At 56.9% G+C, this 16,325-nt stretch overlaps 1 protein-coding gene across 2 annotated transcripts; it reads right to left on the reverse strand.

Moving 5' to 3' along the window:
• Positions 1-2,455: 2,455 nt before the first annotated feature.
• CHGA (chromogranin A) lies at positions 2,456-15,342 on the reverse strand. 2 transcript variants are annotated; one of them, XM_067727235.1, is made up of 8 exons: positions 15,070-15,342; positions 14,207-14,253; positions 11,824-11,917; positions 10,922-10,990; positions 8,349-8,447; positions 6,381-6,800; positions 5,167-5,639; positions 2,456-2,937 (listed from the first exon to the last, which is right to left on the reverse strand). In XM_067727235.1, the coding sequence occupies exons 1-8, from the start codon at positions 15,113-15,115 to the stop codon at positions 2,854-2,856; spliced, it is 1,332 nt and encodes a 443-aa protein (XP_067583336.1). In that variant the 5' UTR covers positions 15,116-15,342; the 3' UTR covers positions 2,456-2,853. The 2 variants fall into 2 exon arrangements, with proteins under 2 accessions (XP_067583336.1, XP_067583326.1); XM_067727225.1 differs by having other exon boundaries at positions 6,375-6,800; positions 15,070-15,341.
• Positions 15,343-16,325: the final 983 nt, after the last annotated feature.

Consider the following 16,325-nt stretch of genomic DNA (forward strand, 5'->3'; position numbering starts at 1 on the left):
CTTGAGAAAGGATTCCTCTTTACCCAGAGGACTGCCATGTGCGCTGTATGGAAGGTTGAAGGACCCTGGCAGGAAGCCATCCTTTAAGCCAACTGGGAAGAGCAGCTGTTGTCTGCCCTGTGGCCCCTCTAGGACCGAGGGACACTGTGGCGCCCTGTCCTTGCTGGAAGACTGGTCCTCAGCTCAGGGACTCGCAGGCCGCTGGCCACACAGAACCATTGAATGGCTTCACTGGTGTCCCTGGGGTTTGCATCTGCCCTCCCCTCTCCACCCTAGAAACTGACCCTTCACCCAGCGGGATCCCCGACAGCTCGTCTCTCTTCCCGGGCCATGACTCAAGGGCCCCTGAGCTCCAGAGACCTTGAGCGGCGTGCTGGCTGTCCTGAAGGAGCACAGCCCCTGCACGTGGCTTACCACGAGGTAGAGGAGTACATCCACCCTTGACGAAGGTTCTGGCCTCCTCGGTGAGCCTGGCCACGCCCTGATGCCGCACACACCGCCCTGCCCGTGCCGGAGCCTGAGCGTGAGATGCTGCGGCCGAGGCCTCCAGACGGGCGGTTCTCCTGTCGGTCCTGCCCTCCGTGCGCAACGCTCTGCCTCTGCCCCTTCTCTGCACAGCCTTGCCAGTGTGATCTTGGAATGGCCCTCCACCCACATGCTGTTTACTGGAGAGCCGACTGTTGGCATGGAAGCACCCGGGCCCTTTTCCTTCTGGTTCCGACCACCAGGCCCCACCCAGACCACCTGGGGCCTTTTCCAGAAATGGTTGCATTTCCCCTCTACTTCCAGAGCTGCCCATGACCTGGCGGCTTGGAGGGCCTGTCTCTTTCCCACAGCCAGACCAACCTCGGCTTCCAGGGCTGGCGTGGATCCCACTTCTGTGAAGCTTGCTTTCTCTTCCGAAAAGCTTCTCCCACAGTGATTTCACCAAGACGTTGGCAGTTCCAGTTCCGGCGCTGACACCTGTGCTTTGTGACAAATGTTTGTTTCAATCCTGTTCACGAGCCACGTTTGCCAGAACCCCAAGCTGGCTCGTACTTAACGTGTGTGCATACGTGTATATGACGTTTATGTGAATCTATATGTACTATGTGTAACATCACAGCTTCTGTAAAAACCAGGAACCTCTGGCTCTCTTGACTTGGTTGCACTTCTGCCCCGTGTGTTTATGAAAACACAGGTGGCCCATCTCTGGGATGGGGTATCTCAGGGACAAGGTGTCCTGTGTTCTCTTTATTTGCGAAGTGGTCTTGGTGGTGGGTGTCCTGATAGCTGACTAGTGGAATACAGTTAGTGCTGTGTTTGTTATTTCGGTCATTGTTGGGGATGGGGTGTAAACCTGCCCCTTTGAAACGTGTGAATAAACACCTTATGGCGCCAGCTCTTTGGAGGGTGTCCCTCTGTGCTTCAGGGGGTGAGAGGCGGCAGCAGCCCCCTCGCCGGACTCAGGAGAGGCCCAGACTTGCCAAGACCCCTCAAGTGACTTGTATCGCCATTGTAGTGGTTTTCTGGTCCAGGCTGTCTAGACCCTCGAATCCTCACCATGATCCGGTGAGGAGGTCATAAGTATTGTCCCCATTTTATAGATGAGGCTCCAAGGGCACCAGGAATGCTTGTCCAAGCTCTACAGCCAGGCTGGGGATTCCAGGCCCACATTCTCTGGGCAGTGTGTTTCTTGAAGTCAGGGCTTGTCCGGGCCATTTCTGTGTGCCCAGTCCTGCCGGGCCCATAGCAGCTGCTCACGGGTGTTTGTTGAATGACTGAATGATCGGCCCTGATACTCAGCTGGTCCACACCGGTCCAGCACACCAGCCTGTCTGTTCCGGTTGCATAATCCTGCAGCCCCCGTGGTTAAACGTTTTGGGCATCATTCCTGCCTGTGACTTCGATGAGTCATGTCACCCTGTGAGCCTCAGTTTGCTCATTCTCAAAACTGCGACTAAGACTGCCGTGCTATAGTGAACCATTAAGTTCAAGAACTTCAGACGCCCCAGAGTCCTGTGCACGTGTCAGGTCAGAGGGGATGACAGATTTATGCCGAGGGGGGCCTGCAGCTCAGAGGCCCAGGTCAGGAACTCCAAAGCTGGCTGGGGCCTGTGGCCTTGGTGACAGTCACTAAACCAGGGCTTGTCAGGGCTTCCACCCAGCAGAGAGAGAACAGAGGCTGTTTTCCCAAACTGGCCCCGCCCCTGCATGGCCCAGTTCATGTGTGGCTGGGAGATAGGGGAAGAGTGTTATTTAATCCCACACATGCTTTGGGGCAGGTGTCAGCACCATTTTACAGATGAGGAAACTGATGCTTCAAGCAGCAATGTCACTTGCCCACGATCCCCTGGCTGGAAAGTGGCCCAGAGTCACCCCAGGGGAAGTGAACCTCACCTTGTCCTTTTGCCTGAAATCCAGTCCATCCTACCCCACTTGGAGTCAAGGCGGGGGAAGGTTCAAAGAAACAGGAAAGAGCCCAGAGCAGATTTATTTATCCTTAGATAAATTTTGTACAGAGTATGTTAGAGTCAGGAGTTCTCAGCTTTCACCCAAGAGTCAGAAGTTATTGCAGTTGTGCCCAGTGGCTCTAATGGTGGAAGGGAAACTTCGAGAAAGCTGCCCGTGTTCAGAGAGAGGAAAATTGTTTAAAGTCAGGGGTCCGCCCTGCGGGGGCCACACTGGGGCAGGGGTCAAGAACAGGAGGAAAGGAGCGTAGGGGCAACAGGGTGGCTTGGGCTTGGGCAGGTTGGGGGCGGCCTCCCTACCGGAAGCAGCGCCCGGGCCATCTGGCCAAGACCTGCAAAGGGGACAACAGAGCCAGGACCACAGGGTGCCTCGGGGCCCTGGCTGGTGGGGCCAGCCGGCGCCTCAGCCCCGCCGCAGCCCCTGCAGCTCGTGGGCCACCTTCTCCAGCTCCGCCTCGATGGCCGACAGGCTCTCCAGCTCCTGGTCCTAGGAGAGAATGTGAAGAGTCCCACGGGGACTGGCCCAGGGAGCCTGTGCCAGCAGCATGGGGCATGCAGACAGACTGGTTGTGCCCGGGTTAGCTGTGTGGCCTTGGACAGGTGGCTTTGCCTTTCTGGGTCTCAAGGGCCTCATCTGTTCCATGGGGACAGTGATGCCACCCTGCGGGGCTGCTCTGAGGGGCACTGGGCACAGAAATGTGCCCTGGTGGACGCAGGCCCACTGCCTCCTGAATGGCTCTGGGCAGGCACGTGGAAAACGAAGCCTCCGGTGCCCTTCAGAGTGCCTTCCAGTGCCCCGACCCCAAGGCCTAGACTGTGACGATGGCTTCCTGGGTGAGGCCGTGCCTGGGTTTCCTGTCTGCCACGGGCCTTCCTACCTGAGGAGTCAGCAGTCTGTGGCCCAGGTTTCAGGACGTGAGACCTGCCTAGGGCTGGGCTTGCATCCTCAGTCCCAGTCACTGGGTGCCCAAGCTCCAGCTGCCAGGGTGGTCCAGGGCAGCAGGGGACCCTCTGGGACTGACACCCAGAGAGCATGCCCTCAGACTCTGAGCAGGGGTCAGGGAAGGCCACGCCCCAGCTTTGACCTGAGAGGGGTGGTCTTCCTGGGGTCCCTGCCTGATGCCAAGCAGAGGGCACCCACCTGGGGCCCAGTCAGAATAGATGGATGATGGTTGCCATGGAAACAGGGACCCCAGAGGCCCCCATCTTGGAGTAGCCCCCGGGCAGGAGTTCTGTAACTCTGGGGCTGTTTCTAAGATCTTTGGGCTGAGTGGATGGGGCCCTGCTCCGTCCTGTCCACAGGACTCAGGGGTCCCCGTTTCTCCGCCCTGCAGTCCAAGGCTCTCTCTGCCTGTGGAGAAGGGAAGCTGGAGGGTGCCCCAAGGCACCTGGCTCTGTCCAGCTTCTGTGGGTGGGGAAGGCAATGATCAAAGGTGCCCAGCCTTGGGGAGGGGGGGGCAGGCTGCTGCTTCCTGGAGCCCCGTCCCCTCAGTCCTTGGAGACATAGGCAGGTGACCTCTCTTAGCGCCAGCTCCCAAGAAGGAGGCTTCTTCCTCTCAGGCTGCTGGGACCCTGGTCCCAGGCCCAGGGAATGGCTCGGGGACCCAAGGAAGGGACCACATCCTCTTCTGGGTGGGCAGAGAAGAGCACTGGGGCCAGAGCCTTAAACATGTCCCACCCCCATAAGGCCCCGATTCCCACCTGGGCACTGAGGCCTGAAGACCCCCTCAAGGCCTCCTCCAGCCCCAAGGTGGTGTCGCCAGCCTGCCCCAAAGTCCCATCCCATCCCCTCCTATGGGACCATGTCCCTGCACCCCACTGAGCTTCCCAAGCAGCCCTGGGCATGGCCAGGTTTTCAGAGCTCGCGTGCATTCTGGTCATGATAATGAGGTGAGCAGGAAAGACTTCTTGCCCCCTTTTCACAAATGGGGCAACCGATGAGGCTCAGAGAAGGGGAGTGATTGGCCCAAGGTCACCCAGCTAGGAGGCAGGACCCAGGTCTTCTGGCACAGGTCCGTGCCTTCCCCACCCATCACCACCAGGCCCTGAGGTCCAGCTGGCCCTGCCCCTGCTGCCTTCGCCATCGGGGTGGGAGGCAGGGCCTGAACCTGGGAGGAGGGTGTGGTTGGGCTGCACGGGGGCCAGGAGAGGACATGGCTGGAGCAACAGTAGGGCCTTCCCAGGATGCCTCCAGTGTCCCCTCCTGCCGTGCCCTCCCAGCTCTCAAGGCCAATGCTGCCCTGAGCCTGGATCCTCCAGGCAGCAAGTGGCCCTCCCCAGGCCAGTCCCTGCCAGGTCTTTTTAGTTTCCAAGCTCTCTCCATCCAAAGCTCCAAGCTCCACCAGTCAGTCACTCCCTTGTCCTGCTCCCAAGCCTGCAGAGGCTCCCTATTGCCTTCAGGACAAAGTCCCTGCCCAGCACCTCTGGGAACAGGCTTGACTCACCAGCTCTCCAGCTTCTGTCTCCTGTCCGCCAGCTTTCCTGGGTGCCCCCCTCCATGAGCTGGGGTTCACTTGTCCCCCTGACACACCCTTTCCCTTGTCCCTTCCCAGCTTCCCAAGAGCCCCCTGTCTGAGTGCCCCTCCAGTCCCAGACTCCAAGGGGGACAGTGTCCCCTTAGTGGTGCAGGGGCCACATGTCTGGTTGCAGCTGACCCCCAGCTGGGCCCATACTCCCGGGGCCTGGCCCAGGGCCGGCTCCCCCCACCCATACCAACCTCTGGTCTGCGGTTGGCGCTGCCCTCCTCCTCTTTCTTCTCCTCCGGGTAGCCACGCACCGGTAGGGGCAGGCCCGCCTCGACGCTGTCCTCCCGGGAGGATGGCCTCCAGCCTCGTGGCAGCTGCAGCCCAGGACCGCTGAAGTCGTAGCCCCGGGCCCGGAAGGAGAGCTTCATGGCCCGGTCAGGGTCCTCCTCCGCCGCCTCCCCCTGCGGCCGCCTCTCGGCGGTCAGCTCCTTGTCCAGCTGGTCCATCGCGCTCCGTCGCTTGGCATCCTCCCACTCCTTGGAGAGCCGCCCCTCCCCCTCCTGCTCCGGCTGCGCGCTCTTCCCGCCCCGGAAGAGGCCTTGCGGGGCCCCTGCCGTCGCCTCCTCCTGCAGGCAATGGTCCCGCTCCCCCTTCCCCTTGGGGGACGGCGCCTCCTCAGCCCCAGTCTTCCCGGCTCCATCCACAGCCAGAGCCTCGGGCCAACCTGGAGCAGGCGGTGGACAAGAGCAGGGGAATGAGGGAGGCACCGCCACTTTCCCCGGTCCCTGCCACTCCCCGGGGCCTCTTTGTGGCCACGGTTGGGACCACAGACCCCGTAGGCGGGGTCCAGCTCAGCCCCTCACAACGGATTCCATTGGGAGGGAAAAGCCATCTTGACACCGTGCTTTTCAAGACCCACTAAAGCTCTGAGGGGTGGGTTGGCCAGAGTCTGCCTCTTCCTTCGGCCCTCTCACCCCAGAAGCCCTGACCCGGGGGTCACCCACCTGCGGAGGGAGGGAAGACCCTGAGCAGGGCCTCACGAGGAGCCAGGGGCTTTCCTAAACCCTGGGTGAAGCTAACAGTGTCCCCAGACCAGCCTGTTGCCACCTGTCATGCTGTCCCTCTGTTCCCAAAGCCCACCCACCCACGCTGCAAAGTCCCTCTCCCCTCCGGGGGTGGGGTGGGGGTGCTGGGGAGGGGCTATGTGGAACAGTGGGAGATGCAGGGTTTTGGAGTCAGACGAGCCTGGGTTGGAATCTCAGCTTTTACACAAATTAGCTGTGTGACCATGGGCAAATTACTTAACCTCTCTGAGCCTTGGTTTCCCATCAGGCAAATGGAGATAATACCTACCTTTCAGGGTTGTTGTGAAGGTGGAATGAGATTGTGGGTGAGGCCCCCCTCCGTCCCATCCCCCTCTCCCCGACACATTTGTTGGTGTCTCAGACGTCATACATACTCTCACCCCTCTGCATCTCCTTGTAGCCGAGGCTCGGGTGGGGGTTAAGTGCTGCGGTGGGGGCGCTTTCTTCCTCCGGGACAGCCTCCTCTCCAGCCCCGGCCTCCTCTTCTCTCTTTGCCTGCTGCCCTTGCTCGGCACTCAGGCCCTTCTCTCTGCCCACTGGACCCTGGGAGGGGCCCTCACTGTCCTCCTCGGCCTGTGGGCCTGGGTGTTTCTGGCTGGAGAGGCTGGCTAGGGGGTGGGTATTGGAGGAGGCCTCGTCCTCCCCTGGGGCCTGGTTGTCCTCCTCAGCCTTGGACCCCTGCCCAAGCTCCGGGGCGGCCTGAGGCCTGGGTCCATCCGCATCTTCACCATTCCTCTCCACCTCTTTAGAATCTCCTCTTTTTTCCATAGCATCCTTGGAGGACATCTCTTCTGTCCCCTCTACAGAAACAACAGAGCAAAGTCAGGCCCTGAGGACCAGGCTGCATGTGGGATCTCCCCAGAGACCAATTTCATATCTTAGCCACTGTATCTCTTGGCTTCCAGTAAGCCCAGCCCAAGACACCCATGAGAGAATTAGGGTTGCCCTCTCCATGTCTAGGTTTGACCTGAGCGCAACTGCATTATGTTTCTTTCTCTGTAATTCTACCTCTCGAAGCAAGATGTGATTTTTTTTTTTCTAAAAAGACCTTGAAAATGACCCCAGAAGATAGAGCCTTGAATTTAAAATTAAGACAGCAGTTGAATTGCTGTGTTATCTTGGGCAAGTTCCTTAACCTCTCTGTGTAAGAGGCACCATTACTGCAACTTCATTCTCCCCTCTGTGCAGGTATTCCGTCTTGAGCATCCTGTGAAAGTGCTCAATTCCTCAATGTTTGTCAGGTTTCATTAAAAGGTATTTTCTTGTAGCTGCTTTGAAGACAGCCTTCTAACTAGTAAAAATCCCTCGCACTGCTAGAATGATCACTGTGGAACAAGACACTACCAAGTACATTCCATCATTTGACTCCAGGACTCCAGGTGGAAAAGCTCCCATCCCCATTTGACAGAAACTCAAACCGATTCTCAGAAAGGTAAGGTGGCCTGTCTGTGCTCACAGTCAGCAGTGCTGAGCCTCGAACCCGAGCTTCCAAATGCCAAGTACCGGGTGCTCTTTGCACTGACATGTGGCTGCCACCCCCATTCATGCTACACTATTCCCCTCCTACAGCCCATGGCGGACATCTAGAGTCAACCAGACACTCATTTCCATGGAGCCAAAATGTGGGAGTCCCTGCTGTGCCCCAAGCAGCCACTAGGGTGACAGCCCTGGCCAATGCAAGGGCACCTCGGCCACACCAGCAGGCTTCCCCTCTCAGCCCCGACAGAAGACCACTGAGATCCCCGCTCTTAGGAACTGGCCCTATTCACTCACCTTCCACATGCAAAGAGCAGGGCTTCAGGGGCAAGTGTGTGGCTGTTTCTAGGCAGAAAGGTGAGTAACAGAGCATCCCCTTGACCTAAGCCATGATCCGTGACCCCTAAAAGCTCTCTGGTTTCAAGAAAGATGATCCAGGTTCATTTAGTGTTTCAAACCTACCCCTCTGGGATCCTGCTGCCACTTGGCTATGCTAAGGCACCACTAATTCCCAGGAGGGCAGGCGCTGGGGGTGGGGACCCTGTTGCGGTGGCCACTGGGAAGAGTCGAAGCTGCCCATCCACCAGGCCAGAGACTTCCTGCCCGAGAGTGTCAGTCCCTGAAGTGGGCAGATGGGACCAATCAAGGGCTTTGGAGTGAGACAGACCCAGAGTCACATCTCCAATTATGCCTTGGGAAGGTACTTCAACCTCCCTGGGACTCAGTTTCCCCATTTGTAAAGAGAAGGAAATATGAGCTACCTTACAGGGCCTAAAGAGGGCTGCTGACTCCCAGGAACCCTCGATCTATCATAAGTACTGTTATTTTCATCCTCCCTCCCCTGGTCCCTGGCCAGACTGGTCGGCACTGACCCTTCAGCTCGGCCTGGTCATTCTGCTTCTCAAGAACCTCTGAGAGTTCATCCTCGTAGCTGCTGTGTTTCTTCTGCTGATGTGCCCTCTCCTTGGCCCCTGTATGAAAAACGGAGAAAAATGTCCCATTTGGTCTGAGCTCCACATGTTTGTCTGTGAGAGGGAAGGCCTCTGTTTCCTCATCTGTAAAGTGGGCACACCATGTTCTGGGCTTGCCCAGTGAGAGACTGAGGGGGTAGGAGCTGGTGGGGGGTGGTAAGGGCTGGCCGCCCCCTCCTGGCCCCATCACCTCTCCAGACTCCATTTCTCACCTAAAATAAGAACAAGCCCTGCCTGCTGGCTCATGGAGCAATAAAGGCGCAGATGGAGCAGATGGTCCCAGGGGCAGAAGTAGAGAGCGGAGGGCGCTCAGGACCTGGCTGGTAGCTAGGGGACCCTGCAGCAAGAGGTGATAGTGACTGCTTGTCCCCTCATGGGGGCTCTTGATTCAGGCAACCCCTGTTCCCCCGGACCCCGTAAGCCCAGGCTGAGCTCTTGTCTGCATCCGAGCCCAGGGTCAGCACCAGAGACCCTCCTCCCTGCATCAGCCCCTGCATCAAGCTATGCTGTCTGCTCTGTCTCCACCCATCCCTGGTTCTTGATGGTGGCCTGGGCCAGGCCAACTCTGCAGCTGGTGGTGATTTTTTCCCATGATGAGAATTTCTGGGGTGGCCAGAGCAGGCTGACATGGGGGCTGTGGGCCGGGGGTACGTCCAGATCTGGCCCCCGGCCGACTGGGGTCCACACTTCTTGGTTAATTCCTTGCTCTGTGACCTTGGGTGACTTGGGCGATCCAAGACCTGGTTGGTCATCTATAAAACAGGGTTGCTGCATGGTAAATGCTAGGATAGAGATGTGCAGAAGACATGAGAGTACAGAAGAGGGAGTGGGTGGATGAGTGGATGTATGGATAGATGGATGGATGGATGGACAGACGGACATATAGACCTATCCCATACTCTTTTTTTTTTTTTGCGGTATGCAGGCCTCTCACTGTTGTGGCCCCTCCTGTTGCGGAGCACAGGCTCTGGACGCGCAGGCTCTGGACGCGCAGGCTCAGTGGCCATGGCTCACAGGCCCAGCCGCTCCATGGCATGTGGGATCTTCCTGGACTGGGGCACGAACCCGTGTCCCCTGCATCAGCAGGCAGACTCTCAACCACTGCGCCACCAGGGAAGCCCTATCCCATACGCTTTTAATAGAAAATAATAATGTACCTGTATACTGGACACTGTTTATATTAGACACACACACACATATGTGTGTGTATGTGTGTAAACAGATGTTTCAGGACACATTCCCTATAGTAGTCTCCATTGACATTATATTTAATTATTTAAATGCAGTAAGTCAGTCACTCAATACTTAATTTAAAAATTATCATACTGCACTCCTAGCAACGATATGCAGTGGATGTTGTCTTCCAGGAGGACGAGCGAGTGAGAGAAAGAATGGCGTGCTAACTTGGGGAGGGTCTCAGGGAGCCCTCCTGCTGTGGTTATTTTCACTTGCCACCTCCCCAGATCCCTCTCCATTCTCACACATGGCCCAGTCTGCCCCAGAAGCCTCAGAGTGGGGGCCTTCCCTAAGCCCCAGCAGCCTTCATGCCCTCCACCCTAACCCCATCCAAGACACAAGCCCAGCCTTAAAGATGGGCCCTCACTTTCTTTGGAGGGAGACGCAAGATTCATCCTTGAGGGCCATTCTCAGGGAGAGGCACAAGGGTGCCTATGGCCCTGCCCCAAATAAAAGCCACTTCCCACAGGGAGTCAGCCTGGGGCAGATGCAGGGCCAGAACCCATTGTTTCCAATTTGCCAGGGAGGCCTCTGTGCCTCACATGAACCCAAGATGGAGCCTGGGGCTGGGGAGAGCAGCTAACTCTGTGGGATGACATCAGCCTAACCCTCCTTCCCAGCATCCTATCCAGGCTCTGCTTGAACATCCTCAGTGACAAGGAGCTCACTACCTCACAAAATCACTCCATTCCCAAGAGCATCAGTAGATTTTCTTAACCTCTTGGAGAAAGCCATGTCTCGCTCTGAAAGCACACTGAAAGTCTGGTCTGTGTTTGGGGGCAAGCAAGACCCTGCTTCTCCCATCTCCCCCTTGAGCAGAAGCTCACGAGGGCAAAGGGGCCCCTCCTCTCTCCTGGAGACCAATTTTCTTTTCTGTTAACAGAGAAAAGGGATCCTCTCTGCAACCTAGTCTTGAAAGTGTCCCCTCTAGTGTCCCCTCTAAAGTGGCTGAACTCCAGAGACCGTGGGGTATTAGAAGAGCTGCATCTGGTCTTGGGATGTCCTTAACTTACTATGTGACCTTGGACCAGTCACTCAACCTCTCTGGGCCTTGATCTCTTTAATTACATAAATTATAGACCGGACCAGGTGGCACAGAGGACCCCACCTTGCCACCCTATAATTGAAAGGCAATAACTGGGTATCAGAAACAAGACCTTGCTCAACCTTCCACCGTGATTTTCTGACTCTCGGTTACCGGAATTTACTCAGATTCGCGTGCAGCGGTTGGAAAATACCTTGGAGAGCGAGGTCTTGGAGCTCTTTCAGCAAATTCTGATGTCGCAGGATTGAGAGGATCCGTTCATCTGCAATGAAAAAGAGTCGTTACGGGTGGTTTCCAGAGAACAGCCCAGAAAGAGATTGCCATCAATATTTTCAGCTGAGCACAAGGAATTTATTCTGGAAACTCAAAACCTGGGTGGTAGCAGCAAGATTGGGTCTTGAGATAACACTTCTGAAATGACCTCCCTTCCAAGGTATCTCTCCATCTGCTATTGTATCAGAAAGGTCAGCCACAGTCCCTGCACCCAGACCTTCGCCAAGAGATGGCAGCCCCTGAGGTGATGCAGGGGTGTCTCTAAGCACAACATGTTCTCTCATCTCCATGCCTTTGCCCGTGTTGTCCACGCCACCCGGGGTGCTCTTTCTTCATTTTTCTACTTACTGATTTTCAACTTTTATCTTAAAGCCCAACCCCAACGCTAATGTTGGATCTATCCAGCATTGACTGCCTGCTTGGAAAGCTTTGTCCTTCTCATGCCCACCCACCGTGTTCTTTTATTCATCGTACATCTAGAGGGTATCTACCGGGTGCCAGGGGTTGTTCTCGGCACTGGGGATATAGCACACAAAGCCTTGTCCACAGGGACCTCACATTCTGGCGGCTTGCTGTTCCAGCCCTGGTTTCATTCTGCCCAGGATTCTGGTTAATTGTGTTCATATCTGTCCCTTCTGCTAGTCTGTAAGCTCTGGGCTCACAGGGGCTGTAAGCCCTTCATCGCTCTATTCCACCCTGCACAGGCCTGGCTGAGGCACGCACTTGGTCAGTGACTACTGAATTCCATCCGAAAGCACACACCCATGTCCTTGCCCCCCAGCCCAGCAGGCAGCAGCCCCTCACCCCAAGCCTGGCCCATACCTCCTCGGAGTGTCTCGAAACACTCCTGGCTGACAGGCATGGGGCTGGGCTTGGAGAGCGTGTCAGAAATGACCTCCACGATGCACTTCATCACCTGGGAAGAGATTGGGGCAGGTTGGGGCTGCTTTGGGCATGGGGCTCAGTTCCCTGAAGTTCCAGGGTCAATTTCTATGGAGGACATAAGGACATTCTCTTGTGTCTTTAGGAGTCCATGGACACCTAGCTCAGGGGCACAGCTCTGCTTTCTTAGCTACATAGTAACAGCAATAGTAATAATTAAAAACAAAACCAAAAAACCTTACACAGTGCTTACCAAGTGCCAGGCACCCCAATCACCAGGCCGGCAGGAGCCCCTCTAAGGTGAGGGTGGGTAACCTGTACCCTCTCATCCCAAGGGTTTCTCTGAAGATGGGGAAGCTGCTCCTGGGCATTAGAGGTGTGTCTTGCAAAAAGTACTTTAGACTTGCAGATGCCCAAAAGGTCAGCTATCTCCAGGAGGCCTTTCTGGACCACCCAGTGGAGAACAAAGACCTTTCCTGGCTCTACCCTGTCTGGAAACAAGACTTGGAAAACTCTCTCTAGATATCCATGGTGTTGTCACATGCAGGGAGTGACAGCCTCACAGTCTGGCTCCATAGTCACCCACCAGGTGAATCCCCTGGCTGGATGTGGGCACACATCCATCTGCTACATCTGGGTGTCCATCCCAGGCCGACAGCAGCCATGTCTCTGAAAGTCTTGTCTAGTGCCCAGCAAGGTGCTATGGGTAATCAGGCAGCCAATAAGTGAATGATATCTGAAGATGGTGCCAACTGTAGTGTGATATCCTAGCTGTGTGATCTTGTGCAAGCGACTTGACCTCTCTGAGCCTCAATTTCCTCATCTGTAAAATGGGAGTGAGAAGACCTTCCCAACTCCCCTCCCAGGGTGATGAGGCACAGATGGGAAAATACTCTATAAAGTGCCACACACACCCAGGGAGGGAATCACGACTCCCAACCTGCTTCAGCTGCCTGGAGTTGGGCAGAGGAGCAGGAGGTGTCAGACACGCAACAGGCAACACTGGTGGGGAGTGGGGGGGTGGAAGGCTGTGTCTACGGGATGCCAAGGCAGCCCATCCAAAGATCCAGGATGGCAAACCGGCAAACAGGCTCTACGGTAGCCATGGCATCCTAGGTTAAAACATGCAGGTCTTCACCAGTTGCTCCGGTGTCTCTGACCCCAGGCTGCTGAATACAAAGTGTGTCCCATAAGGGACCTGGCAGGGAGGAGCTTATAGCCTGCACCCTGTATCTCCCTGCAACCAGAAGTCTTGCACTGGGGAAATCAGGTAACCACCAGTCCATGAGGACAGATTCTGGGAGAGAGGAATTGGTTATGGGTCCCAAGAGTGATGGAGAGGTCATGGAAGGAAGCTCTAGGAATAAAAATGCTTATTTACCGAGGACCAGCTATGTGCCAGGTACTTCACATGATTCCAATTCCTTACAACTCCCCTCAAAGGAAATATTATTATAGACAGGAAAAGGGGAAGCTCAGAAAAGTTAAGGAATCTTCCCAACATCACACAGCTACAATGAGTGGTATAGGTTTAAATTGAGGTCTGTCTGTAACTAATGAATAGGAAATGAGCAAACTGAGGTTGAAATCTCTTTGATGTTTTCGGTTTCAACTACAGCCTCTCTGGAATAGAAGAAAACAGCTCCTGAAAAGGCAGGGAGTAGAAATTTCTCTGACTCCCAAGTGGAGGTATCTGTGAACATCAGAGACTGGAAAAACAGCCCCAACTCAGACGTGAATGAATTTCGAGTATACACCCAACACAGAGTGTCTTTTGCTGGCCACAGAAGCCCCCATCAGTGTCTTCTAAGGCCCTTTCCTGGGTGACCTCCACCAGCAGCCCCAACTGGCTGGGACCCTGGGTGCAGGAGCCATGATCAAGAGTGTTCTCACTGTGGCCCTTCGGGAGAGCCAGCCAGGGCTTTAGTGACTGGGGGACGGGGCGGGTGTGTTGCTGGCAGGGCTCCGGGGAAGAGCAAAGTGGGAGGCCGGAGCCAGGCAGACGACTGTTCCCGCAGGTCGGTGGACAACCACAGCCTCAGAGAAGTCACCCCCGCCAGCCCGTGGCGGGCCTGTGAGATTCGGAGTGTTCAAGACAGGGGGCCTGGCACCTGGGCCCCGCGGGTAAGACACAGGCCCCATCGGGCTGCACACCCAACTCAGAGGAGGCGGGGGAAGGCCCCACAGGAGGAGAACAGGGAAATCTAGCAGACTTTGATGTCTTCTTTCGGCGAAGCCGTCCCCAGGCTCAGCAGCCGCAGTGCTGGCTCTTGGCTTTATGCTCCTGGCCCCCATGCCAGGGCATCCCCGCACCCTTTCTTACCTCAGTGTCCCCTTTATTTATAGGGCTGTTCACAGGGAGGGCAATGACTAGGAAGAAAAAGAGAGAGCTGGGGTCACTCCTCTGCTCCGAGGGGAGAACACGGTCCTTCCAGACTGGTTCCATCAGGCGCGCTCCCTCTTAAGACCACCTCCACCCAAATGAGATGCTGAACTGATTTTATTTCCCTTCCCCAGCTGCTGCCCCACCCCCCCACCCCGGAGGTGGCTCCCAGAGGCTGCACTGAGAGCCCTAATCCTTCCCCTTGGGAAAGCTCCTGCTCTGGACGGGGTGTGTGAGCTGAAAGCAAGAGCTGTGCAAACAGGCCAATGGCTGAGTGGGATCGGGCTGGGGGAGGATGAGGGAGAGGCAGAGAGACCCCAGAGGTGACAGAAAAGAGGGTGAGGGGAGCGGAAGAGATGGAAGAGGAGGACTGTGACGGGGGATGGGAGAGGTAGAAGTCAAGGGTAGACAGACGGGGGCAGAGGGAGGATGCAGGGGGAGGCAGGCGAGTGGGGAGCCCGCAGCGGTCCTCCCACCTACCCCGATGACCTTGGTCGGCCACGACGCAGAGCCGGCGCCGGCCCTGAAGCAGCCCAGACACGGGGTGGGGACGTCAGGGGACCCTGCCCCGCGGGGTCGGGAGTCCGAGTCAAAGAGTCAGGCCTGCGGGATCAGCTCCCGGGCCCCTTTGCGGGGTCGGGTGGGAGGCGAGGCGCTGTCCGTGGCGCTGAAAACTCGCCGCGCCGGAGGGAAGGCATGGAGGAGCGCGCGGCGCTGCGCGGTGCCCGGACCTCAGGGCAGGCAGGGCAGGAGCAGGCAGGGGCGCCCGGGACCCTCTCCCCCAAGGCTCCGCGCTCGCTCACCTTGCCCGGCGCAGAGTAGAAGCGCTAGGACCGCTGCGGAGCGCATGGCGAACCCGGGGCGCCGAGCAGCTGGCGGTCTGGGGCCGGGCGCGGCGCGCACTGGGGCGAGGGGTGGCTGGACTGGTCGCTCCGGGCGGCCTCGGCGACACAGGCGCGGGGATGGGGGTCGCAAGGTCTCTGTGTGCGTCCGCCTGTCGATCCGCCCACCGCCTTTCCCGTCTGGGCTCGGGCACTGCAGCAGTGGCACCCTCGCGCCCCACTTATATACACCCCGGACCCCGGAAATGACGTCATAGGACCCGCCCCTACCCTCCGGGGGTCTGGCCGCAGTTCGCAACACCCCCAGCCTCACGGCTGTTGCCGATGGCCACCGCCTCACACAGCTCTTGGGTGAGGCAGCGAGGCGGATATCTGGCTTCCAGGAGGCGGCACGGGGGACTCAGCGGATCGTCCACCCCTCGACAGCTCCACTGACTTGCTGTGTGTCCGTGGGCAAGTCACCTCCAGTCTCTGGACCTCGTGGGCCGCCGAAGTGCGCTGACGTCCTGCCAATTCTAGCGCACCACTCCTTGCTCCTGAGGGCCCCCTCCTGAGGGGGTCTTGCTTCCTCGATCCCACTGGCTGGAGGCATGCTCACCATTCAGGGCTCCCTCAAATATCTAGGAGGCCGTCTAGAGGTCCCCGACCCCTTGTCTGAATCAGGCCTCTCTCTCTGGCAACCCAGTTTTGTGCTTTCACGATTTCTAATATGCATTTATTTATTTGAATAACATTTAGTCTTCATTGCTTTCACAGTCCTGAGCAGGGCACCTGACAGAGTAAATGCCCTTAACTGATAACTGTTGAATGTACTGATTGAAAGTTCAACCCACAGATGAGTGAATCCTAGGCCTTGGCCATTGTTGGACAGCGCTCATGGGGCGTGGGGAGGGAGGGGTAGGGGACAGTTCTTGATATCAAGCCGAAATAGAGGTCTTTGTAACTTGTACTCATTAGACCTCGTTCAGCCCCTTAGGATCACCTTCTTGTGCCTGATAGCCCATTTGTGTGTTTGAGAACAGCTCTCACATCCTCCTGAGTGTTCTCAAAACCTGGATGGTTTGTGTGTAAGGCTGGTTTCCTCGTTTGTTTCTCTCTGCCCTGAGGCCGTTATGCTCCGGCCACATTACTGTTCTCACCCTTTGCCACCTGACCCCACTGTCATAGTGAAGCGGGTATCTGGGCAACAGTTTGGCATCAGCTGGCATCGTCCAAGA

Source organism: Pseudorca crassidens, chromosome 1 (genome assembly GCF_039906515.1).
Source record: "Pseudorca crassidens isolate mPseCra1 chromosome 1, mPseCra1.hap1, whole genome shotgun sequence".
NCBI lineage: Eukaryota > Metazoa > Chordata > Mammalia > Artiodactyla > Delphinidae > Pseudorca > Pseudorca crassidens.

What these genes read in the sequence shown, in the direction of transcription:
- CHGA (XM_067727225.1), bottom strand. Translation starts at nt 15,115, where the DNA reads ATGCGCTCCGCAGCGGTCCTAGCGCTTCTACTCTGCGCCGGGCAAG. An exon ending in CCAAGACCTCGCTCTCCAAG is followed by an intron (nt 8,448 to 10,921) that starts GTATTTTCCAAC and finishes TTTTTCATACAG; the next exon opens with GGGCCAAGGAGAGGGCACAT. An exon ending in TGACCAGGCCGAGCTGAAGG is followed by an intron (nt 6,801 to 8,348) that starts GTCAGTGCCGAC and finishes TTGTTTCTGTAG; the next exon opens with AGGGGACAGAAGAGATGTCC.